This window comes from Hesperophylax consimilis, unplaced genomic scaffold (assembly GCF_061612785.1).
Source record: "Hesperophylax consimilis isolate HC1 unplaced genomic scaffold, BYU_Hcon_1.0 scaffold_40, whole genome shotgun sequence".
Lineage (NCBI taxonomy): Eukaryota > Metazoa > Arthropoda > Insecta > Trichoptera > Limnephilidae > Hesperophylax > Hesperophylax consimilis.
The window spans coordinates 105,736-133,291 of NW_028301270.1; the positions used below are offsets into that span (position 1 = coordinate 105,736).

General features: G+C 34.4%; 1 protein-coding gene and 1 long non-coding RNA gene across 2 annotated transcripts; one reads left to right on the forward strand and one right to left on the reverse strand.

Moving 5' to 3' along the window:
- Nucleotides 1-10,864: 10,864 nt before the first annotated feature.
- LOC149408943 (uncharacterized) lies at nt 10,865-12,700 on the forward strand. The gene has a single exon (XM_089650274.1). It carries the CDS (start codon nt 11,185-11,187, stop codon nt 12,607-12,609), a length of 1,425 nt encoding a protein of 474 aa, XP_089506400.1. The 5' UTR covers nt 10,865-11,184; the 3' UTR covers nt 12,610-12,700.
- A 9,848-nt stretch (nt 12,701-22,548) lies between these two features.
- On the reverse strand, nt 22,549-25,375 carry LOC149408944 (uncharacterized). Its single transcript, XR_016305320.1, has 3 exons — nt 24,354-25,375; nt 24,166-24,273; nt 22,549-24,062 (listed from the first exon to the last, which is right to left on the reverse strand). It is a non-coding gene; the product is annotated as an uncharacterized LOC149408944 (long non-coding RNA).
- Between the last annotated feature and the right edge of the window lie 2,181 nt (nt 25,376-27,556).

Below are 27,556 nucleotides of genomic sequence, written 5' to 3' on the forward strand. Positions count from 1 at the left end.
TCACAATCCATCTCAATTATCATCAGTTATAAATACCTTAGTTACCCGATCACAACGACTAGCGGACAAAGATCATATTCACGAAGAACTAGATCTTCTTAGCAGCGCTCTTCAAGCAAATGGCTTCTCCAAATATTTAATAGACAAATCCATAAATAGACGCAAAAAAACTGATCCTGAAACGGAAGAAGAACCCCCCCTTTCTATAGCGATTCTCCCATACATCAAAGGCTCAACAGATAAAATTAGTCGTATCCTCAAAAGCAATAAAATCAAAACAATTTATAAATCGGAAAATAAAATCTCATCTCTATTAAGAAGTCCGAAAGACCACATTCCACTTGAGTCTCATGGTATTTATAAAATACCTTGTGGGGCATGTGAAAAGGTGTATATTGGACGGTGTAACAGAAAAATATCATGTAGAATTGCAGAACACAAGGTAGATGTCACTAATAAACGCTTAACTTCATCCATAGTACAACATGTCCTTAATGAAGGTCATAAAATGGACTTTAATAATACCACAACAATAGCTAGCATATACAATGAGCCAAAAAGAATTTACCGCGAAGCAATTGAAATTCATAAACATAAAAATAATATGAATACCAGAAATGACTCAATTAGAATTCCCAACACCTGGAAAGTTATAATTGACCAAAATAACCCAAAACCGACATTTCCAAAATTCTCAGAAACACTTCCAACAAGTTCAAAACAACCCAATCAGGTCGCTACACACATACTGCTTGATATTGCCAACCCCGCCCCCACCCCCTCTACCGTCAAATCACTATCAACACGCATACTTCGTCCTAGACATAAGAATTGATAAGCACCCACTTGTATCTTGACTTCCGGACCGAACAGACACGCGAAAGCGTTCAGTTTGAGACGAAATTCAGGACATAAGGCCTCTGAAGATGGACAGTGAGATCTGTCCGAAACGTCAGAAATTAAAAAGTCCTTTTAAGGACTACTTTACGCGGGTAAACCGAGAACATTATTCTACATCTTACACCCGTGAAAACCTTAACCATAACATATATATATATATATGATATATATATATATATATATATATATATATATATATATATATATATATTTATCCCGCTACATTTGTTGCGTCCGACCCCTAAAAACTCCATAGCATTGCAGCGTCCACCGACTTACAGCGTCCGATATACGGACGCTGCAATGTTTTGACCTCAAAATTGGCCAGAACGATGCTTACCCCATGTAGAATCGTATGGCAAAAATTTTTGTGGAAGCAAAAAATGTCTCAGAATGTCTGGAAACGAATATTGAACGTTTGACATTTTGCCGACAGGTTCGCTACACGATGTATATATCGAGCAGTGTATGTTTTTATTCATTTCTACGATCTTGCCGCGTCCACGAAGTAATATAATTTTCGATACATAACGACGATCATGCTGCGTCTACGCATTACATCGTTAGTATTGCGTCCTCAAGACCGATTACGAGAAGATATTATTTTATATACATAACGACGGTCGTGCTGCGTCCACGCATTACGTCGATAGTACTGCGTCCCCGTAGCCACTCATGAGAATATACTATTTTTAACTCATAATGACAATCATGATGCTTCCATGCATCACGTCGATAGTATTGCGTCCCAGTGAACGATCACGAGTAGATATTATTTTGAAAATACAACGACGGTCATGCTGCATCCACGCATTACTTTGATAGTATTGCGTCCCCCTGGCCGATCACGTTGAAATATTATTATGAATACATAACGACGGTCTTTCTGCGTCTACGCATTACGTCGATAGTACTGCGTCCTCGTGGCCATTCGGAGTACATTGTTAAATATTATTTGAGCGTTTGGTTGAGTAAATCATCAGATTTGGCAACATTTGGTTAATTTACAACGATGCCGCTTGATACTCAGAACTAAGAATCGTCTTGCGTGGTTTTTAATGCATAACGACGATTTTGCTGCGTCCACGCATTACTTCGATAGTACTGCGTCCCCATGGCCATTCACGAGTACATTTTTATAAATTATTTGAGCGTTTGGTTGAGTAAATCATCAGATTTGGCAACGTTGGGTTAATTTACAACGATGCCGCTTGACACTAAGAACTAAGAAGCATCCTGCGTAGTTTTTAATGCATAACGATGATCGTGATGCGTTTACGCATTACGTTGGTAGTATTGCGTCCGTCGTTGTTTTTTTAATATCAAAATAATATACAAAAATCAAAAAGTCCCAATAAACTACTTTAAAGTAGTTTGTCATTGGGTGCTTTTAACTTAAACAGATTATATCAAATGTATACATTCATATCATGAGAGGTGTAATACAATAAAAATAAAAACAAAAAACAATTAAAGCTTATGCAGTTAGAAATAGTTTGTATTAGAGTCTAGTACAAACTATTTCTTTCAGCTAGCCAATTTTTCAACAAAAAATTTCTTTTTATATTTGTACATTTTTTGATTTCTGCAGGTAACATATTTAAACAATTTGGTATCATGTAGTCTAGCGTTCTTTTTCCATATTTGTTTACATGCTTTGGTACGATTAGTCCTTCATTTAATGTAAATCGAGTATTGTAAGTGTGTTCCAGTCTATTTATGTACATAGGGCTATTTATGTGCTGAAAAATTATTTTATACCACATAATTGCTCTTACCGAGAGGATTTTCAGATTTTGATAAAGGTGTGGAACATTATGCCTTTGTTCATATAAACTTTTATGAGCTAATAATTTAACAAGAGAATTTTGAACTGCTTGAACATGATTTATCTTTGTTTTAGAGGAAAATCCCCAAGCTGTAATTCCATACCTTATGATAGATTCAGCTAGTGATAAATAAATTATTCGAAGTGTGCATATTGGAACATAAAATTTTAATTTATATAATCTACTAATAATAGATCTCAGTCGTTCACAGACTTTATTTATCTGTAAATCCCATTTGAAAAAACAATCAATAATAACACCTAAATAAACATATTTTTTAACCAGTTCAATATTTTCACATGTACACAACGCAGGGATACCAACATGTAGGCAATCTGAATTGTGTGTTTTAATTTCGGGTATAATAGTATTTACCTTGGCATTGGGTGATCTAATGTGTATCAATTTAGTTTTTTTTGCATTTATGATTAGGCCAGAGTCGTGAGACCATTTTAAAAGTTCAATGTAATCTTTTTGTAAAAGTTCAATACATAATTGCAAATCACTGCAAGAAAACACCAATGCAGTATCATCCGCGTACACAAAGTGTTTTACATGTTTAAAAATAAATTTAATAAAAGATACATAAATTATATATAAAATAGGACCTAATATGGAACCTTGAGGAACACCTGCTAAGATTTTTCTTTTTTTACTTAATGTGTTCAAAAGCTTTATTTGCATGCACCTGTTGTTCAAATAATTTTCAAATAGTTTTAGAAGTTTCCCTCTTATTCCTATGATTTCTAGTATTTTCAACAATTTTTTATGGTTAATAGTGTCAAATGCCTTGGAATAATCTATAAATAAGACTAATACATGATGTTTATTATTTAAATTATTATTTATCAAGCTGGCAAACTTTTGAAGTAGCACTTCAGTGCCCTTTTTTTTTGGAATCCATATTGGTTAGTATCAATAATAGAAAAATCTTCCAAATATTTTATTAATTTAATTTGAATGTATTTTTCAAGAATTTTTTCGAGTGATGGCAAAATACTGATTGGTTAAAAGAAAAAGCGTTTTTTTTGGGAGCGAAACCCGGTCGGCACAAAGTATAAAAAATAAAAGTGGTGTTTACAAAGTTATTGTTTTATTTTAAATTAAATATTGTTGTCAATTAAACAAACAATTTATAAGTTCCCGAATATTATCTGAATATAAAATAAATCTTATAGAATAAAATAAAAACCTCAAGATATGAATTGAAATCTAGCAAGAATATCGTAACACAAATTGTGAGGATTATTATTAATATATTCATAGAATTATAACTATATATTTTATCACACCTTCATAAATGCAATGAAAACTTTAACTTAAATGAAATCAACAAAAAATCAAAATATAGAAGAATACGTATGTGAAACATACAGCAAATGCACTAAAATCTAGAACAATATAATAAATCTACTAACAATCTTGCACTTAAACATAAGGAGTATAATTTGAAACATGGACGAACTTCTGGTATACCTATGTATTTAACATTATGTCCACAACCAGATTTTTTAATACTATCCGAGGCACACTCGCATGCAATACATAAAAATATACCAAGTATTCCAAACTACAAACAATAAGTCACAAATTATCACAAAAATAAAAGTAGTGGAATTGTAGTCTATGCTAAAGAAAAATTTACTGATATCAATGTTAACGAAATACCAATATGTAACGCAAACTGTTTGTCAATTAATGAATCTAAATAATTAGCCAATTAATATAATCGCATGTATCGAATACATAGCTCGTTATACCCTTATAGTCCAGTAGGTACCCAAGCGATTCCTTCAGAAACTTGATCAGGGTGCTTTGGCTGTGAACATCTTGGAATAATTATCGATAATAACATCAAATGGAAAAGTCAAATAAACTCCACAGTAGACAGAATGAGAAAACTCATCTTTATGTTTTTTAGACTTAGAAATACTGTATCATTAAAAATACTTAAAGGTATTTATTTTGCACTTGCACATTCTACACTACTAAAATATGAAATCGTGGTTTGCGGGGGGGGGGGGTGCGTATAAATCATACCTACGTCCATTTGTGACAATTCAAAAAATATTAATAAAAATTATATTTAAAAAAGCCATATAACTATCCAACAATAAATGTTTTCCAAGGTTTCCCGGTTCCCCTTCTCACAAAAATTTATGACAAAAATACTCGTACATTAAGAACTTCAATTACATAAAGATTTATTTGATAAAAATAATATTCCATAACTAATTTTAAGCTAAATAATTATTTATATTGGAGGACTAACCGTACCACTAGTTCGAACTACAACAGCAAAACATCATTATTTATTTAACGGTATAAAATTATTCAATAAATTACTCCTGGATATATCTGAGGAAAATTATGACAGTTACAAAAAAAAACAATTTAAAATTCTCTAATACCACCTAATAAATTTTCTTATTGTTTTAAATTATTTATTTATTTATTTTATTTCAGGGAAATCAACAGTTTACAATGTGGTTCATTTATACACGTGTAATTTACCTAACTGAGAAACCAATTGCAGATTTCCGCAATATTCTATTCTATTATGTATGTAAAAATTAAAAAACTATACTTACAAGAACTAAAAAATATTAAATTTATCGAAGAAAGCAAACACTTAGTGGCTTGACATTATACAAAATGAAACAAATACTTTGTTTTAAACCACTTTATTTTTATTTATATTTCGTCGACCGGTTTGGATTGAACCCAAATATTGTATAAAATAAATATAAAGTGGTTTAAAACATAGTAATGTTTCATTTTGTAAAAAATATACCGTTATTCAAGAGGGAGATTATTATAACATGAGATTATTTTAACTGGAGATTATTATAACAGGAGATTATTAAAACAGAAGATTATTTTATCGTAATACTACATAATATATGTCATTACATAATATAATAACATTTTATGCAGTTTGGTACACGTTTAATACATTTTTAATATAGTTTTTATATTTATTTTGGTTACATTGAAAATAGAATCAGAGAGAATGTTATTATACATATGTTGAACATATTCTTCTAAGACAAGCATTTTTATTTTATTAGATTACATGAGCGTGTGTGCCGTGTAGGTACTTTCAAATCAATTCTGCTTAATAAACTCCACATATTATGTTTCTGCTTATCATTCCTTGGTATTATTTATAACTAACCTGTTTTTATTACTTTTATTGTATTTTCTTGTAAGGCTATTAATAGTTTTTGTAATAATATTTGCTATATAAATATGTAAAAATATATTGTTGTCCTCTCCTAAGCACAAGCAACAATATTATGTTGTAAATATTGTAACACTAAAGATGTTAAGAAATAAAAAAAAAAAAAATTATTTTGAACTTAATGGTATTAATAAGTTTAACTCATTAATTAAAATATTGCAATTTGAGGTTGAACTAATTAAGTTAAATATAAAAACAGATATTATTATATTGAATACGTAACGACAGAAGTTCTGCGTCGATGGTATTGTATTCTCGTGACCAATCACGAGTAGATATTATTTTGTATACATAACGACGGCCGTGCTGCGTCCACGCATTTCGTCGATAGTATTGCGTCCCCATGGCCGTTGGCGAATTTGTACATTTTTATGTATTGTTTGAGTCCTTGGTGAAGCAAAACCCCAGATTTGGCAACATTCAGTTCATTTACAACGTTGCCACTTAGCACTCAGAACTAAAAAGCGCCTTGCGCGGGTGGACATTTTTGTAAGATGGTTTACAGTGGACGGTTAATTGATATCCCGACCTAAAAATGTCCGACCGCCCTCTGCAATGGAGCGAACTGGCGCATTATGAAATGATACATTTTTACTAAGGATATCGTTGTAAAAAAAATTGTCGCACGCCTGCGCCCAGTAGGTACGTTTGTATACAAGGTGCAACAAGATATTCATTCAAACTTCTCACTATCAATAGACAGTTTGTTGTCAGGTCTGGTGTGTTTCTGGATGTCAAAAAAATAAAACATAAATATATATACATATATTTTTTATATACCGCACAAGAGTCTCAACCGCTCCCGTCTGGAACAGCGAGACTGTGGCATCCCCAATCTGAGTACTAGGGTGAAGGTATTGGGGAGGGGAAGAAGATGAGGAAGAGAAATGTAAAAAAGTACCTGGCTATTTATATCTAGTCACCAAACACGGCAAAAGCTTGGAAATAACGTTTCCATTCGGAATGGTGGTCACACACCACGGCGATACTGAGAGTATATCTCACTCTGGAACGTGCTGCAAACACACTTTATATTATGTTTAATGTATTAATTGTGAAATAACACAAACAAATAAAAATTTATTTGCGCACGCCGGGTTTGACCGTCAGATTACGGGCTTCGGATTGCGAGTCGAGAGTCTTATCTCTCAACCACAGATGCTGTAATTAATTAATTAATTCACTATGAACGTGAAAACTTCACTAGAAAAGTAATTAATATTTTGTGTTGTTTATTTATTTGTTAATTTATTTATTACACCTAATAGACGTTTACATTCTAGTTTAATAGTTGAGTATCGCAGTTATTATAAATTCTTCAAAATTAAAACAATAGAGAAAACAAAATAGAATGAAAAAAAGTAAAATGTTACAACAAAAGCGTATAATAAAATAAGATACATTGGTAAAAATGATAAGAAGTCTCACATAAGTAGATATTCAAAATAAAGAAAAGATTGCAAAAATTATAGATGTCTATTTGTCTCGATATATAAAAGAATTAAAATAAACAATATTTATATTGATTATTTTTAAGGTGAAATATATCTCCCATATCAGAATAAGTCATGTAATCCTAAGGGGTTTAATAATATAAGGGGATAACAACGGCCTAAATTTACCTTTTGAAACTCTCAAAACAAATCCAAGAGTCTTAAGGGCCGTATATACGGAAGACGTAAAAATTAAATCGACCTTCAAAACGCCATGTAACAAACAAATAATATACACTCGGACGCAAGAATATATTATTCAGTATGGACGTGAAACCTTTATTAGAATAGGTAGTCAGAAATATACGGCAGACGTAACAATTAAATTAGAGTGAACGGACGTGAAACCTATATTAAAAGGAACCTTCAATATACAAAAAATATACACCCGGACGTGAGTATGTACGTGACGCTAGAAATGTATGAGAGTGTAATAAACATCAAAACCTGCATTATTATGAATATTAAAAAAATATGATATTAGCGATTATCATGAGTAAAACATAGTGCAATATTCACAAAAACAATAAAAAAAAAGAACTAGAAGTGCTGGACGCCCAAAGACGGATTTACGCACGGACGCAATAAATGTTGTGGGACCTATATATATATATATATATATATATATACAGGGTGTCCGGAAACTCGTAGTACAAGCGGGAAACTGGTGAATCTACATCACATTTGGAGTCGATTTTGTAGTATAACTTTTTTTTATTTGAGCTTTCGTTTTCGAGTAAATCGAGTTTGAAGTTGATTTTTTTTTTTTTTTTTTTTTTTTTTTAATCAAATTCTTATAAATTATTACTGAAGATCAAAGTACCCAACTAATTAAAACTATTTGAAAGTAAAACAAATGAAGAAACTCGAATTTGAAGCATTATTTTGAAATCACCCTTCATTTAACCCGGTGTAATCATAAAATATTTCTGCTCTGCAGGGTTAAAACATCTGTTATTCAACCCTAAACACCAGAAAAAACTTTAACCCTAAAATAGCCGAAAAATATTTTTTTTTGGTTTTTTTTTTTTTTTTTTGAAAATGCTCAAAAAAAAAAAACTTTATGTTTTTTTGGGTTCTCCATGTGGTGTAGATTCTCCAGTTCCCCGCTTGTACTACGAGTTTCCGGACACCGTGTATATATATATATTTATATATATATTGATTGGTGAAGATAAGATTGTGTTTATTATTCTTGCTTTAAACCAGTTTCTCTGGCATTATGCTCCGCTGGGTAATTTCAATCTGAATATCCAGTGGTCTCCAGCTCCACTCCATTGACGACTGTGCGAAATAATAAGCAGATTCAATGTATGCAACAGGAAACAGGTGATTTTTAGTGAGACCAAACGCACTGTTAACGGTATGAATGTACCAGTGAGGTTTGTAATTGGATTATAAAATAATATTTTTTAAGTGTGTCGGTTTTCAAGGATGATAGAATTTTATGGAAGTAATCAACAAATGTTGGAATGTACGTGACATTGCATCCATAGAATATAGAATTTTATGGAAGTAATCAACAAATGTTTGAATATACGTGACATTTTATCCATAGAATATAGAATTTTATGGAAGTAATCAACAAATGTTTGAATGTACGTGACATTGTATCCACTCTGCCTACCTCCTGAACCTAATAGTGTTTTGACATTCTTATGATTAACAGTTCTGTGGGTAGCCAAATTATTATTTCAATATTAGCATTAATTGGAGGAAAAAATATTCATATAACAAGTGAAACCGGCGAGAAAATGCTTGCGAAATAATACATATTAAGAACTTTATCTCTCTCTCTCTCCAAGTCAATCAAGTCTACAATACCAATGTTGGTGTTCTCTAGTGATTAGTAGTGATCTCTCAATTCAAATTGTTAACTCTTCGAATACACTGGTCAACACATTTTTTGTCCCTTTAACGAAAGTAGCCAAATCTGACAGGAAATTTCACGCTGATTTCAGATATGTGATTAGTTTTTTTCTATCACGTCAGGTTTTTATGGGTTTTAAGTTTTACTAAAATGTGTATTAATTCATTTTTATTCGTGAGTTTTCATTGATTTTTTTTATTTTTGACCATCCATTCCATTTGGTCATGCTGCAAACATGAAAGAGAACTATGACAACATGAAGCTGCTGTTAACAAAAAATAAATTTGTAAAATACGAATGGAAAATATGTGGTGATCTAAAAATAATAGGGCTCCTACTAGGACTGAAAGCGGGATACACAAAGTATTGTTGTTTTCTGTGCAAGTGGGACAGCAGAGATAGGAAAAACCATTATGCCAAGAAGGACTGGTCTACTAGAAAGCACCTTAAACCTGGCACGAAGAATGTTCAACATGCTCCCTTAGTAAAATCTAAAGATATCTTACCTACACCCTTACACGTTAAATTGGGTTTGATGAAATTTTTTCAAAAGGCTTCTCTAAGGATGGAAATGGCATGATTCACTTAAAGCAAAAGTTTCCTAAGGTCAGCGACGCAAAAATTAAAGAAGGAATATTTGTGGGACCACAAATAAGGGAGGTCTTGACTGATCCGAATTTTATAACAGTGTTGAGACCATTCGAGCTAGCCGCTTGGTCAGCCTTCAAGAATGTTGTCGAGAATTGGTCTATGGTTTTGACTAGCCATAAGTCGCGTTTTATAACCGCTCAATTAAAATGTCAACGAATTGCGCCTGTCGAGTTATTATTAACGAATTATTAACATTCGTACAAAATAAAGTGGATGTTCTTGATGAAGTGAGCATTGTACAAATATGTTCCACAAGCTTCCAAGAGGAAGAAATTGAAAGTGCTAAATGCCTCCTGTTAGAATCCGTCCCTGGCCGTCGTATCACGAGAAAAGGCGATGGCAAAATAACGAAAACATTGCAAGATATCATAAAGATCATGAAGGAAACCGATCCAGACCAACTTCCTACGTTTGTCGCCCGTGATCTCAACAAGTTACCACCAGTTACTTTTGACCACGTCGACGTTACAAGACTTCTTAAAGATCTAATATTACTGAAAACCGAAATTGCCACAAAGGCAACAATATTAGATATGAATGCCTTGAAGCAGGAACTTAGTCAAATCAAAGAAACCGTCAGCCATATCACACATGAACGCTCAAATTCTAATGCACAACAAAAAATTGTGAGTCCTTCCATAAACTCTCTTGACATTTCAAACGAAAACAATGCAAATCACGAGAATACGCAAATATTGTCGCAACCTACAGCCGCTCACGACGGCAAATCTAATCGAAATGCTCGTACTTATGCTAGTGTTAGTGAGAAAGCCCGAAGAGAGCCGGAAAAAACCGAAGCAGCCCGAAGCAGTTCACTGTCAAGCGCGTCAAACGTAAACAATGGTTTTACGGTTGTTATGAATAAACATCGCAAGAAGCGATTCTTAAATAATCGTGGAACAGGAAGTAATGAAGGAAATTTAAAAATAGCAAACCTTTCAATAGGGCTATATGTATCTCGTTTCGCACTTGAAACAAACACAGAAGATGTAAAATTATTTTGCGAAAATAAAGGTTTAAAAGTAATTAATGTTGAAATCCTAAAACCTTTCAAAGAAACTCCATTCAGGACATTTAAAATCATGATCCAGCAAAGCGACATTAAAACTGTGATGAATCACGATTTCTGGCCCCAAGGCATCGTATTTAGAAGATACAGAGAAGCTATCGAGCGAACCACGAAAGGAACAAAACAAAATGAATAAGTTAAACATCACTTCGATCAATTGCCGATCTGTAAAAAGAGTAGAAAAATTTATTTCTGATCTGTGTATTACAAACGATATCATTCTGTTGCAAGAGACATGGCTTATACCAACTGATTTAGATTTTCTTAGCGAAATTCACCCTGAATTCATGAGCTATGGTACCTCAGCGGTAGACGTCTCTAATGGCCCACTACGAGGACGACCATATGGCGGACTAGCTATACTATGGAGGAAATCATTCAAGGCAGTGACAATCGACTGTGAAACTCCCAGGATAATAGCGATTGATATCACACTCAACACTGGAACATTACTTGTCATGAGTGTATACATGCCAGTGGACAACACTGATAATTTACCGGAATATTTATCCTGTCTATCAAAAATGCACACGATAATTGAGGAAAGAGACAACCCTAATTGTATTATTCTGGGAGACTTTAATGCCGACATGAATTCGCCATTTGGACGTGAGCTTAAATCATTCTGCTCCGAATATAACCTACAAATTGCGGATGCTGACATACTCCCGCTCGACTCTTACACATACGTAAGCGATGCACATAATACCACGAAGTGGCTCGACCACTGTCTAGTGACTCAGGCAGTACTCAATACAATAGAAAATATGTATATTGACTACAAGTCCGACTGGTCTGATCATAGACCAATGCACACCACTCTAAGAACTAATGGGTTACCCACATATACCGCAAGTCACACAAAAGTAGAGGATCCGTGTCGATGGCGGCCCAAAAGTCATGTAGAAGTGCAGTCCTACTCCAGGTATGCCCAATTTGCAATAGGTCAACTTCAGATAATTTATGGAACCAACACAGAAACTTATGACAGCACCACGATGAATGTAGCCCAAATCGATGACCTATACAAAAACATTGTACAAGCATTGAGTAACTCAGCTATATCTGCGTTTAACACAGGGAGAAGGCCAAAAAATGGGAGAAAATGGAAGGCTACAGCGGGTTGGAATGAGCAGGTTGCCTTATATTATGAAGCGTCTAGAAATGCACACATAAATTGGCTGCAGAATGGACGACCTACTGAAGGTCCCATCATGGAAGCTAGAAAAGAAACCAGATTGCTTTTTAAGAAAAAATATAAGAATTGTCAAAGAAGCTTTGAGCAGAACAAAATGGACAAAATAGCGAACAGCTTTGAATGCAAGAATTTTTCATCTTTCTGGAATAAAACCAATGCCGTATTGAAAGCGAAATACACCGCACCGAGCCAGATTGATGGAAAATCTGTAAATAAAGATATTGCTGAAGTTTTCAGAAATACATTCTGCTCCGCACCAGATCAACCGCAAATAATGGTTAAAGAGATTGAGACAAAAACGCATCAACCAGAACAACAGCCGTCCATCGTCATATTACCTGAGATGATCCAGTGAGCAATACGCAACATGGCAGGAGGTAAATCTGCAGGTCACGATGGACTAGTGATAGAACATGTAAAGCATGCGGGGGAGTATTTAACAATACTGCTTGCCTCTCTCTTCACTGCCATGATCGGCCTCGGACACATTCCGAAAGAGCTGTCCAAAACAATAATAATACCGATCCCAAAAAGCCGCCAGTTGAACTTGACATCATCTGTTAATTACAGACCCATATCTCTTGCCACAATAATTGCAAGAATCTTCGAAAAGGTCATCTTAAATTTAACGGAAGACAAGCTCAATACAGAGGACTCTCAAATGGGCTTCAAAGCTGGATGCTCTACTGATACGGCCATATATAGCATGAAACAAACAATCGAATACTATAAAGCCAGAAAAACAACGGTGTACGCATGCTTCCTAGACTTAAGCAAAGCCTTTGACAGGGTTTGTCATAATGCGTTGTGGAAAAAACTGACCGAACGACAAGTTCCACCACAAATTGTTAATATATTGAGAACATGGTACAACCAACAGGAAAACTTTGTCAGATGGAATGAAAGCCTATCAGAAGCAGCCAAATTAAAGTGCGGCGTTAGACAAGGAGGCTCAATGTCCCCAGTGCTTTTCAACGTGTATATGGATGAACTTAGTAAAACACTAAATACGACAAGAATCGGATGCCATATTGCCGGGGTATGTATGAACAATATTAGCTATGCAGACGACATGGTCATACTAGCTCCATCGATAAGAGCGATGAGAAAACTTCTGGCAATATGCGAAGCTTACGTTGACAGTCATGGGCTGATGTACAATGCTAAAAAGTCATCCCTGCTGATATTTAAAGCAAATACTGGTCCCACTGTCATTCCACCCATACGTCTCGGCGGGGCCAACCTGACAATTTGCAGCGAAATCAAATATTTGGGGCATGTCATCACCGATGACCTAAATGATAAAAAAGACATAGAACGTCAAAGAAGAGTACTGAGTGTGAGAGCTAACATGCTTGCCAGGAGATTCAACAAATGCAGTCCTCCGGTGAAGAAGCAACTTTTCCAAACATATTGTATGAGCTTCTACACTAGCGAGCTATGGACGACATACACACAAGGCGTCATGAACACACTCCGAGTACAGTACAACCACGCATACAGAGCCCTATTTGGCCTCCCCTGGCGATGCAGCGCTTCACAGATGTTCACCGAAGGAAGGGTGCATGGGTTCGCTGCTTTGATGCGCCACAGAATAGCCGGGACGAGTCAGCGCTACCAGAGATCGGACAACACTCTTGTCCAGGCCGTTGCCCAGTGGCAGGGAGCGCCTCTACACCGGAGATGGAGAATTTCACTCAAGCCACCATAAAGTCCTAATGTGCACATCAATGTATTGATTTTTTATTTATTATTTTTATTTATATCTTTATTCATTTTATTTTTATGTATTAACTTAAATGTAAACTTTTATGGCAGGCAGAGCATTGCACACACCGCTCTGTCCAGCTGAAATAAACATTATTATTATTATTATTATTATTATTATTTATTGGAAGTCATAAAAGTGAAGACTATATCAGCATTGTGTCTGAAATGCTCATAGTCTACAAAAAAGATGGTATGTAACATGTCACTAAAAATACACTTCCTTCACTCTCATTTGAATTTTTTCCCCGAAAATATGGGAGATGTCAGTGACGAGCACGGCGAACAATTTCACCAGGACATTGCGGATATGGAAAAGTGATACCAAGGAAAGTGGAGTCCATCTATGATAGCAGACTATTGCTGGACCCTGTCGAGAGACTCTCAAGATACTCACAAGCGCAAATCAGGAGCAAAAAAAAATAAATTGAATTAGTTTTGAAATTTTTTTAAGTAAGTACCCGTCATACTATGGAAGAATTATGTAAAAAAACTTTGTTAAATAATAAAAAAACCTGACCTATTAAAATTTTTTTTTGTTTCATTTCGTGTTTATGGATACTAAATACATATAAAAAAATTAGTTATGCTTAAGGGACAGCACTTAAAAAAATAAATGTCGACCAGTGATATCAGAGTTCATCCTCAGGAACATGAAGCAAAAATAATAATATCACTTGATCTTGTGGACCAAATAGTCCCGTCTTTTGCGTATTGCTTATGAAGAATATTTCTCATGGCGTCTTTTTTTCTGCTAGGTTGCAATTCTTATTCCAGCAACAAATAACGTAAATACATATAATATCAAATCCCGTTTCTACTGTTTTGCTTAAACTGGGATCCATTATTTGTTTTATGTTATCTTTAGGTATATTTATGCATATATTACTCACATTTTTTGTGTTCATTTGTTTTTTGAAATTGTTAATCAGCGTTAAATTTTTTTCTTTATGCTATTATTTTGTAGTGAAAATTAAGTTTTGTTCGTGTGAAACAGGTACTTTGTGATGTGACATTATAATTTAAAATAAAACAATAACTTAGTAAGTATGAAAAATAAAAGTGGTGTATACTAAGTTATTGAAAATTAAATTACTATAACAACCGTACTAATAATTTTGTTGTTTTAGAAAATACGCATTTAAAATAATATATTGTATATTTGCAGCACATTCCATGGTTGAAGATACTCTCAGTATCAAACGTGGCTTGAAATTGTCTTGGGCATGTTTGGTGACCGTATCTGAATATCCAGGAACTTCCCAACCTTCCTCTTCCCCTCCATATTACCTTCATCCTCACCCACATACCCCAATTGAAGATGTCATTGTCATAGTCACACCAGCTCCAGACGGTTGAGATCAGTTCAGACGTTTGTGCGGTTCCAAATAAAAATAAAATTTTGTGTAAAAAGTTTTGCTTATGGAAAATAAATGAGACACGAAATTTGAATCTAAAAATATTAAAAATCTATGTTAAAATTAAACTAAATAAAAATTCTATTACATCATCTGTGAGCATGTCTTATAGTAAATCTTCATACAATTATTTAGTGATACTTATATACATAGGTAAGATACCTGCATGCGTAAGTTATTTAAGCGTGGTACACACGCAAAGCTCACATCAAAAGTTAATGTACAGCGCATCATCTTTTCTACCGACACACGACGCTATCAAATATTTCTTCCTATGGTAGGAGAGGGGGTCAGTTGAATTCGAGAGCGGCCGAGGAACATAATTTCATGTCAAAGTGACAACTTAACTTACTGACAGCTTGAGCACGTTTTCGAAATGGATGATACTTGTCGCCTATTGCTGGATCTGTTGGACAGCTCATCCTCAGATGATGATGCCGCCAACTATATAATTATAAATGCTATTTATAAACTTTTTTAGATTTTAAACAATCTGCGCGTAAATAGCGCATTTTCACATAACCTGACATAACCTCTCCGTCGAATCAGGAAATTCGCAGTTCGCACGCCGATCGACGAAAGCGACATATAATAAATTATTGTAAAATAAGCTCACGTCGATTTCCAAAAATGTCGAAGGCAAAGGCGGCAAGGACCAACACCAGGGCAGGGAACGAGAAGAGAGCATGAGAGCTGACGAGAGCAAACCAGATTACCCAGGAAAACAATTGAAAACAATCAACAAACGAACAAACTAGAAGCTTCTCTATGTAGGTAACATTATCAAAAAACCGAATGATATTACCATATAAACATACTGAGATTAAAAATATGATTAATTTTGAAAGGGCGAAAATTTGTTTACTTCAAATTCAAATATTGATTTTATTTATATTTTAAATATATGTTAAGTATGTTTGCCAAATAAAGTTTTTTTTTTATGTTTCTAAATTTACTAGCACACATGACGATATGAGCTAACATAATAAATAAGAAATGCATTATTAGGCTGCTTATGTCATGGCTGTCAAAGGGAACACGGAACTTAGTTGGTAGCTCCGTAATTAAAATGACCCCCTCTCCTTTTTACGGCGGAGAGGGGGACGCATAACTTTTCAAATATCGCGTCGGGAGCGGTTACGTAAAATAAATTCGGTTAGCGAAGTTCAGAACCACACTTATAGCGCATTATCTTTTTACGTGTGTCGGGTCTGTATGGGATTGTATGGCGAGCGCTATTGTGCTTTATATTATCTGTTGATGTTAGCTTTGCGTGTGTACCACGCTTTATTTGCTGTGAGAATGGACAAATTAGTTACACTTTTTATGAGCGTATTATTCTGAAGTTTCCCGTTTCTTAAAAACATTTCAAATTGTTCGAATAAAAACTAAATATTATTGTACTGCTGGAAATAATAATATAAGTATTATGTGCCTTGCTCTGCCTACCGCTGCGGATACAGCCTGATGGTGTGTTCCTACAGCACGTGGGTAGTCCCCCACAGCGATTACTAAAAGGTACAAGGAGTTGATTGAGTTTTGATAACGGTCTCTTTATTAGACTTTAAATTGATGACAGTTTATAAATAATTAATTTTCCCCACAAACCAATCACAATAATAGCTCTTAACAGTGTGAGGGCTTTGGGTTAATAGGCAGATGGTCACTGCGTTATAATATAACTGTCCAGAAGTTAGGTATTATTTCACACAAATAGGGAGAAATTTATCGAGGGGTTAACCATGAACTAACGTGCAAAAGGTCACGTTCCATTGAATAATCGATATTTCAGTATATTCGGTATAATGATGACAGCCACCGTGTTCGATGGGTTAGGTACTTTGAGGTCGAGGGTTCGTATTCCATTTTAGAGAGAAATATTCCATCAATATTCAAGAACAATATTTTAATTGTTCGTCGATATTTAGTGATTCCCCTTGGCTGGGAGACCTGTCGGTCTTCGGCCCCTTATGTAGCGGCATAATTTTTAGTCAGAGGCCCAATTATATTGGGTGCCGCATCACTCACTACCGTACCTACACAGTCTACACACGCGGTAACATTAAACTAGCGACATCGCGAGTGGCGCGGCGGACACAACCTTTGCTTGCGGTCTTGGCGCACTGGAGGAGAGCAAGTAAATTTAAAAAAATATATATATTATAAAGACTACTAATAAAAAAAATGCTTGAAATTGTTTTAGCCCATATATCCCAGAACAACTACGTTTGATCGTTGTCTGTGAAGAATATCTCCCAAATTGCCCAAGGACCTAAACGGTTTAACATTGATTGTGGCGCCACATCCACACGGCCTCCCCCTGCGGCGACAACACTGTATTGATTAATAATTGACTTATTATTAAATGTTATTTATTACGAAAAAGTAGGTAGCACACTATTAAATGCTGCTATTATACTATTTGTTACGGCCCTTTACATAGGTATAACATAAGTGTATGATTCCGACATGATGCATAATTTAGAACGGTATGTTATATTTATGAATGGCTTCCAAAAAGGTAAGACATGAATCAATATGAATTGGATAAGTGAGATGAAGCTGCCTGTAGCCACTGTACCAACTCAGTAGAGATGTGATTTTTTTTTTTTTTTTTTTTTTTACAGTATTACCGCACAAGAGTCCCAACTGCTCCCGTCTGGAGCCAGTGAGACTATGGCATCCCCAATTGGGGTATGTTGTGAGGCTGAGGGTATTGGGGAGGGGAGGGAGATGGGGAAGAAGAAGGTGGGGAAGTACCTGGCTATTCAGATCTGGTCACCAAACACGGCTAAAGCCATTTCAAGCAACGTTTCAATTCTGAATGGTGGTCTTACACCAGGGCGATACTGAGAGTATCTTCCACTCTGGAACGTGCCGCAAATATACTATATATTATTTTAATTAATTAATTTTAATTAATTAATTGTGAAATAACACAAATTAATCAAATAAAATTTATTTGCGCACGCCGGGTTCGAACCCGCGACCTTCGGATCTGTAGTCAAAAGCGTATACCACTAGACCACGCCGGCCGTCTGATAACTCAATCATCTCCCCACTAACTATAAATCAATGCTTTTAATAATGACTGTCATTTAAGTCAATGTATGATGGATGAAAAAATGTTATATTACGCCCACTAACCGAAAAAATAATAGAGAACGCTAATAACAAAATACTCGGAGATATCTCTTCTCCATCTCGATATCTGCGTGTGTCTGTTTGTACGCTTAGTTCTTCTAAACTACGCAACAAATTTTTGTTTGGTTTTCACTATCATTTAGAGAATTTCTTCCGGAAGGTTTCTATATATAATACTTTATATTTATAGGAAGTAGAGTAAATTCAAGCAACACCGGGTTCACGTCAGCTACACATGTAATCTATCTATATAAATAAAAATGTAAATGTTCGTTGGTTGAAAATCTTAAATATCCGAAAGTTCTTCACCGATTGCTTTGAAATTTTGACACAACTTTACATTCGAATACACATTTTTATATACCTATATTATATAGATGTCATCTGTAACAGGTAAAAACATGCCTTTTAAAATCATAACGCTATTATTTCTCTATCTGCACAGACAGACTGAGCCACAGCAACTGGGTCCAGCTAGTAAGTAATAACGAAGTCATTATTAACTTATTGTGATAACAGTTAATCCAAATACACAACGAAACGAAAACTAGACAACGTATTAAAAGCTTGTTCAAGTATATTATACGCCCCTAAAATGGCTCAATGTTGAAATTTGTATTTAATCATTTGTTCATGTTATAAAACACCTAGTTCTTCCAAAACAGTATTGTTCAAAGAGGTTGTATGGTTTACGAGAGATGGGAAGGCTGATAGAGATATTGAAAGAAGGGTGAATGCAGGTAACTTCATTAATGGAGGACTGAACGCGGTTGGCGTTAACAAAGAACTGTCCAAAGAAGTCCACAATGGAATGTTGGTACCAGTGGCGTAGCTACCTTAGGGGCTAGGCGGGGCAGTGCCCCGGAGCCCTCAAGCTCAGGGGGGCCCTCGAATCTTTACCAGAAATCTCGATCGAACTGAACTTTTGGAAATTTCTCCAATTTTCAAAATAAATATGACAGGTTACAACTTGCAACTCCACTTTAATCATGACAACTCAGTTGAGAGAAATTCAAAAGTTATGCCTAGGGAATTCCCCTAAATTCTTTCTGTAGGTTGGCAGTGTTGTCAATTTGACGGAAAGTGATATGTGCCTCATTCCCCAACGACACTTAAAGCGTATTAAAATATAGATAAAAAGAAGAAACCCAGTGGTGCATTTAAACGCAAACAACGCCAAGAAAGAGAAGATAGTAAACGAAAATTGCCCAAAATTGACAAGATTTTTAGTCAGCCTTCTGCAAGTACATCTGGTCAAAATATTTCTATTGATAGTCACTCAAATAATGTGGTAACTGCAGTGTTGGTTGAGAAGCCTACTGAAGAAGATTAGACAATTATTGCAGTTGGAGATACCTCCGCCGCCGAACATGTGAACGTGGATGATGTTTGCATGACACACATAAGAGCGGAGGGTTTGGAGGAACCACATTTCATATTTTTATTTGATAATACCTAATCAGTTTACATAGCAGTGGGGCCCCATTTTTTAATTTGCCCCAGGGCCCTTGGTTACCTAGCTACGCCACTGGTTGGTACCTACCTTTATGCATGGCAGTGAGGCTGGAGCTAGCAGAGGAAGAATGAAAGTAGACCGAATGCTCTATAAATGAGATCCCCGAGGCGTTTGCGTGGCAAAATCATGTATGTGAGAGAAATGAAACGGACGCTCAGGTGGTTGGGGCATGTAGAGCGAATGAACGAAGAAGTGGGGAACGCCTGATGGCACGATCAAGTGAACCAGATACTTGAGTCAAACCATAGTCAAGAGTCTGAATAAAAGGAGAGTGACAATAAAATGTGAAAGAGGGAAGGGGTGTGTGCCAACACCGAGGTGATTGCTACCTGCCTACCCCTGCGGTGAAACGGCGTGATGATTAGTTTGTTAGTCATTGTTCAGATTTTTTTAAACATGAAATATTAGGAAAAATTTAATTTGATATCTTTTATATTATTATGACTGTTTTTGACAAAACCATGCTTCTCATGAGAATTAACACACAATGTTGAATTATTTTATTTCTGAATATTCTTCAACTTGTAAAGTCTAAAATTGTTTAAAAACAAGCAAATTTAATGTACAGTGCCAGAAACTAAAATATATTTAATCATTATTTTGTTCTCATGGTAAAAATTCACATCGTTTTTTTTAAATTTATAATTTGATATTACGAAATTTGTAACAATGCTCAATGTTGCCCGTTTAAATTGTTAGTATGATAACAGGTCATTAAATTTATTAACATTTTATCCGGAACGTTTGAAACATTTTAATGAAATAACAGCTTTTCGCTTTCAACTTATGATTTTATTTTCCTAGCGTTATCTAAATATTCTCGAACGTTTTTCTCCCAGACTAAACAATGGAGATGGAATAATAAAATTATAAAAACTGGCATAAAACTTTGCAAGCTATATCAATCTGTAAAACAATCGTAAATGTAAGTAAACTTTAGCTTTCTTGTTTTAATATTTAATTATTTTAAATACAAGTGTTGATCAGAATATGACAATGAAAATTACAGAACGGACGATCTATAAACGGATATCAGAAACCTTTCGAGCACGTAAACTCGGCCCCACTGACAAATCGGCAATTGCCGATCATTTAATTAAAATTGGCCATTACTTTTAATTTACCTCCAAACATAACAGACCCGTATGTAGTATATGGCCGCGGTTAGCTGCTGGAGAGCTGACGATGAAGAGTATGATGAACACAAACATACAATTTTAGTAAGGTTTTTACGTAACAAATCTTTCCCAACAGAGAAAATACTAGGATAGGTCTATAATGGCCAGGAAAAATTGGAAACACCCATATGAGGTAAAAAATGTTAGGCGCAATGACTCCGTTCTATTTGTGTAAAGAACAGTAACTTTAAATTCAGTAAATTCAAATGATTCACCACTTCATGGTAAATAAAAATTAAAAAATCTTCCATTTCACATCTGCTCTGATGATTGACACTGTAATGCTGTCCAAAACATAATAAATAATGTCTTTGGTTCTTGTTATAAATTTTTAAATGGGTATTCCAGTAATTATGTTGAACTACAACACTCTGTTAAATTATATGAGAATGCTCAAATTGTCAGGCAGAAGAATTTTCACTGACTTGGTATTTCTATATAAAATTCTAAATTATTTAGTTGATAGTCCGGTATTGCTAGAATTGATAAACTTTCGGATTCCACAACGTAATACTAGAAGTCAGGATTTATTTAAGTGCAGAAATTCTGGGACTAACTACCTTATGTATTCCTCTTTGCCTAGAGTATGTACAATAAATAATGTATATTTCTTAATATTCTTATGTAAAAGCCCCGAAAAAGGGCGTTAATAAATAAGTAAATGAATAAAAACTTTGGGTAAAGAATGAGGTAGGGCAACACGGCATAATACCCCAAAAATAAATTACTATATTACACAAAATGTTGTATTATTCGATGTTATACGCTTCATATTACGAACTTAATAATCTCTTCTTTTCTACGTAATATTTATCCAAAATTCTCTTTGAAGCATTGAGATAATCAAAGGAACACGTCAACCTTTTGAAGGATTTCTTGAAAATCTAATTTAATATATTTGCTAATGGACATGCTCTTTTATTGGCAGTTCCAAACATTTCTTCTTTTCGTAATATAATGTATTTCTTTTTACTATTGAATATTCGAAAAAAATAATATGTTATTTAATCCCCGCATCGCGGGCCCTTTGAACCTTATCTTATAATTTTCATTCAGGTAGACGCTTCGAGACACCTTCGTATCGCTTCATCATTAAACGTATTATAAAAAAGACGGGTAAAAATTTACGACCGCGTTCAAGCAACCGAGTCGCTGAATTACTTTGAAAAGGCCTTCGACAAACTTCGGAATGATTCGGGAACGTTCGTAAAACCGATTGTTGTGATTGGTCGAAGGCTCGCGACAAGAAATGCAGGGATATACATATATGAAGACCCCAAGGCAAGAAGTTGTTAACTTACATTGAAGGCATTCTGAGATATTTAGACTTTTGCGTTTTGCCTTATAATTTTTTATTTGAATGTCATATACAATGTACTGATCCTTCATGGTGTAGTAAACAAACCAAATTTACATTACATCTAGTAATATTAAGTAGTTTTGCAGTCTAAAAGTTAAAATAAACATGTTTTCTACAAAAAAATGTAGTTAACATGTTCATGCCATCTTCAGGGATAGGTGAGGAAGATACAGAATTGAAAGGCAAGAACATGTTAAATTCTTGTTGTTTTATTTAATCAAACAAATTAAACTTTTTTTTTGATATAAAGTAACTAAATAATAATTATTATTGAAAAGAAAAGGTAGCAGAGCATGTGTAAATTTTTTTTGAGACTTAAAAAATCCACGAAAAAACTCATCCAGGTATGGTAACAATTTTTGGATATCATTCCATTTGACCGCATCGATTTCTTTGTTATCTCTCACTTTTGATGACAGCATTGGCAGGGAAGATAATGTTTCACACCTTTTTTTTTAAGATCCACTTCTTTCCAAGGCTCTTCTTCGGAGAGTGATTTTCGATATTTATAAATCCCGAATTCCTCCACTCTTATCCAGCGAATTCCTTTTTGAAAGTTAACCTTTTTTCCGATAGTGTTTTTTGTATTGTGTATAAAGTTCAGATGCCTTTTTCTTATCATGTTTTTGCATTTCAAATGCAGCTTTATGCATATTTACATGAATTTGGTCAGATTTTTTGCTATCGCAAGTCCCACAAGTGTCTGTCTTAGGCACACCAAACAACAAGTTAAACGTGTAAACGATTAACGTAACGATTCAACGAAACAGGGGCATACTCTTTTTCTCCACAAAACATATTATAGAGCTCATACAGTTTTGGGATTGACAAATCGGATGCGAGGTACAATTTATGGGGATTTTTGTTCCTGGAATAATGTGAAGCTACTGCAGGGAACATATTGATGTGTTCTCTTACTTCTTTAAGCTGGTTATCTGGTGTTTTGTTAGGCCTCGTGCAGTGGCGACCTCTGTGACTTACTGCTGGTGATGAAACTCCTGCAGCTACTTTTCTCCTCGAAATATCTAATCTGCCTCTACCTATTTGGCAAATGGATTAAGGCTGGTTTGTAAACTTGTTCATTATTTCCTTGTATTGAAACAGAGTACGTAATATTGCAGGATCGTTTGGTCGAAGTGATCCTGGTTATCTTTTTAATATTCATCGATCTCAATAACAAAGTTGATTGGGCTTCTGAATGTAGTGAATAAAACTCTAGAAAGAGTTTTTGCCTAACTTCGGCATTAAATCTTGAATTACATTTCAATCTGCAGTTGCTAACACAAAGATTTTCTTCCAGTTTTGGTGTTTTAGCAGGTTTAAGGCTTTTTTTATAATTAACATAAGAATCACCTCTCATCCTAGCGTCCCGCGCTATTTCTCTTGCTCGCCCTAGCTTGGGCCTCTTCCTACTCTTTTTAGTGCCTGAAAATAATACACACATTCATATCAGTTAGCGAACAGTCAAAAATGATTTTTTTTAAAGTTAATCTGAAATTATATACCTAGGTACAGCAAGACAAATTACCTTCTAAATGACTGTTTTCTACATCAGAAACGTTTACATTGTTTTCAATTTCGCTTTCAGCGTCCTCAGTATATTATCCTACACTGCTTTCCACAGCAAGAGCTGCATCTGAAAATAATAATTTAATCTTCATTACATGCAAATCAGTAAAATAAAATTCAATTCAAGTTATAAAGCCTTATCCTCACCAGTTTGATTTAAAGTATTGAGTATCTCATCTTGTTGTACGTATTCCAAAATTATATCTCCTGTACCAGTGGTAGTAGCGATATACTCTAGACTACTCTGATTATCTTCTGAAAATACAAAGTACAGTAAAATAATCATTTTTAGTTCAATGTTCAAAAGAATTTAGTGTCACTATAAAGTATTTTTAAGTTTAACTTCCATTAACATGACATCATGTTGAGGTATTCCTAATAATATCCCAAACTCAACACCAGTCAAAGAGTCTTGAACACTTTCTGAAACACGATATTGTAAAGCATTAATGAAGGAATTCAAAACATAAAAGAATATTCAGAGTCACAGAGTAAAACTTTTTTTTTGCATTTACCATCCATTAAAATTACATTATTTTGAGGTATTTCTAAATGCTTCTCAGGTTGTACTAAATTAGTGGACTCTTGAACACTTCCTGAAACAAATTAATAAGCATTACAATAAAAAATTGTTGAATTTTAGACAGAAAAACACCAAAACAAAAATGAGTCACCCATTTTCAAACTACTTTAAGGATAAATTAAGATGAATGATAATGTTTTATACAGCTTACCTGATTCCCTGATCAATTTTTGACACATATTCACCATTTTTTCACCTCTGGAACTCATTTTCGATGATTTTTAAATAAAAAACACGCACTGCAAAACTTTTTAAAACCACCAAGGTAAACGTCAAAGTGAGTGAATAACATGTTAACCATAAAAATTTAAACCAATGTAGATGGGAAGAAGTTGTTAATTACAGAATTACGGCAAGAACTTGCTAACTTAGTAGTTAACAAGTTCTTGCCCTGATTTTATCAACTTAATGTCACAGAAACACGTAGTTAACATGTTCATCACATTGATTTAAGCATGTTCTTGCCGTTTTTAAGCTCTGGCATGGTGTTCATTGGAAAGAGCGTATGCGAATTAGTTTAGAGAGCATTCTAACTCATTTTTTACGAAAATGTAAGTTAACAACTTCTTGCCTTGGGGTCTTCATATATATTATTATTATCAGTGGCGGGTACATTATATTGAAATTGTGGTTTATTAAATACAGAGTTTTATGGGACGTACTTGACTTATTATATCCAGTGATTCCTGACATTATTATTGTCAGTGGAGGGTACATTATATTGAAATTGTGGTTTATTAAATACAGAGTGATAAGGGACGTACTTGACTTATTATATCCAGTGATTCCTGACATTATTATTTAATTGTCAGTGGAGGGTACATTATATTGGAATTGTGGTTTATTAAATACAGAGTGATAAGGGACGTACTTGACTTATTATATCCAGTGATTCCTGACATTATTTGGAGTACAAAATGAAAATAAAATATTGAAATTCGATGATTTTTTTTTTCACTTAAAACTTTAATAATCAGTAGGTATTGGACAGTTACTAGGTTGAGTGAACTTGTACTTCCGAAACCGGTTAACGTTTATTAAAAAATATATATAAAGTGCTTAGAACAAAGTAACATTGTTTCATTTATTAAAAAAAAACATAAATCCTGTTCGAGTTTAGTAGAACGAACTCTCTAAAACTATACCGCCAATCTGCTGATAACCCTATGATCACCATTATAAAGTAGTGCATTCCTGCGCCACTGCTAAACTGTCTGCACATAACTGCTACTGACCTGCACCAACCTACCTCTTTCTCATCTCCACTAACTCTTCTTACTCCCTCCTCCCAACAAGTCACAACCACCTCCCGTATTCTCCATCACCCGCCACCTCCCCATAGAGCCTACGCTAGCTCGCAGCTCGTCGCACAGCTCGCAGTCGGCAGACAAACCGCGCGTAAAGAACTTGTGTTGGATGCTCCTAGTTTCTGTACTGAAGTATTTACGATTTCGCGTAATATTTTCCAAATAGTATTTGAGTGAAAAACAACAATCGGTTAGTCTATTGAATGATTGTGTATTTAGTAGTTAGTCAGTGTTTGACAAATTGGAGTTATTTAGATAGAGTGTTCATTGGTGCTATATTATTATTGTGTTGTGTTGTTGTTGGATTAATAACGCGAGGATGTTGTGAGGTTAGTAGTATAAATTTCATGTTTACAATTCATTATGTCACAATAAAACAATTAGTTTTGAAATTTACCACGCGTTTTTCAGATCCCCAACTTTTATTATTTTGCGTGCTTTTTATTTATTGTTGCAATGTCTTATACCTATTCAATTACAAACAGTGACACAGTAAGTTGCAAACATTCAGAAAAAATAGATTATATTAGTTGTTACATAGCAGATTGAATAATAATAATATTGTGTATGAGCTTGAAGGGACCAGGCGGAGTTTTATTTTAAATTTTAAGTTGTAATAATGCTTTTGTAAGTTATATTCGAGTGTTACAAACTTAAATGTTTATTTATATTGAAGGAAACCACAAGAATATACTTATTTGATAAACTTTTAACACTAACAACCAACTTGATTAAGTTTTAAAGTTGATTCTCATCGTAATCATTCTGTTCTTTTGCTTTACCCCGAAACTTGCACAAGGCTTACATCTTATTACAGAAAAGATCAACATCCTTTGAGAGTTGTTATATTATTGTTTAGGACTTAGGACATTAACTAAATTACCAAAGTTGTGGCTGCGATCTCCTCCTAGGGATAGAGTTGAAGGGGGACTTATAATTGGGTGAATTGTTTTACTTTCCTAAATACAAATAATTTAATGTTGTGTATAAAGTCCAGGGGAGGCCAGAGAACGATTATATATTCAGGAAATTGATAGTGTTAATGAAGCTGTCAGATTTTTAAAGAAGTAACGATTAAAGGGAAGTGTAATAGTTTAATTTTATACCCCACTGCACTCTTTTCTAAATTAATATCGTGACGGAATGCGACAATATCAGTATGTTAATATTATTATTTGTATGAACATGTGTTCTGCCATCCTGATAAAACATTCGCTTTTAACTGATACTTTGTGTTAGGAATTCTGTCAATTAATTCTTTAAAGATCTGCAGTCCCGTTTTTAAATTTTCCCGGAAAATAAATAATTTGACCAGATTTTTGAAAAATGTACAGTATTTTATCCCAGTAAGTTTTTTTCCATTATTATTACCCAAGAGTTGATATTTTAGAAAAAAATGCGGTAAATATTGTTTCATATTCAATGATTGTCAGTAGGAAAACTTTTGTTGTAAAAAATAG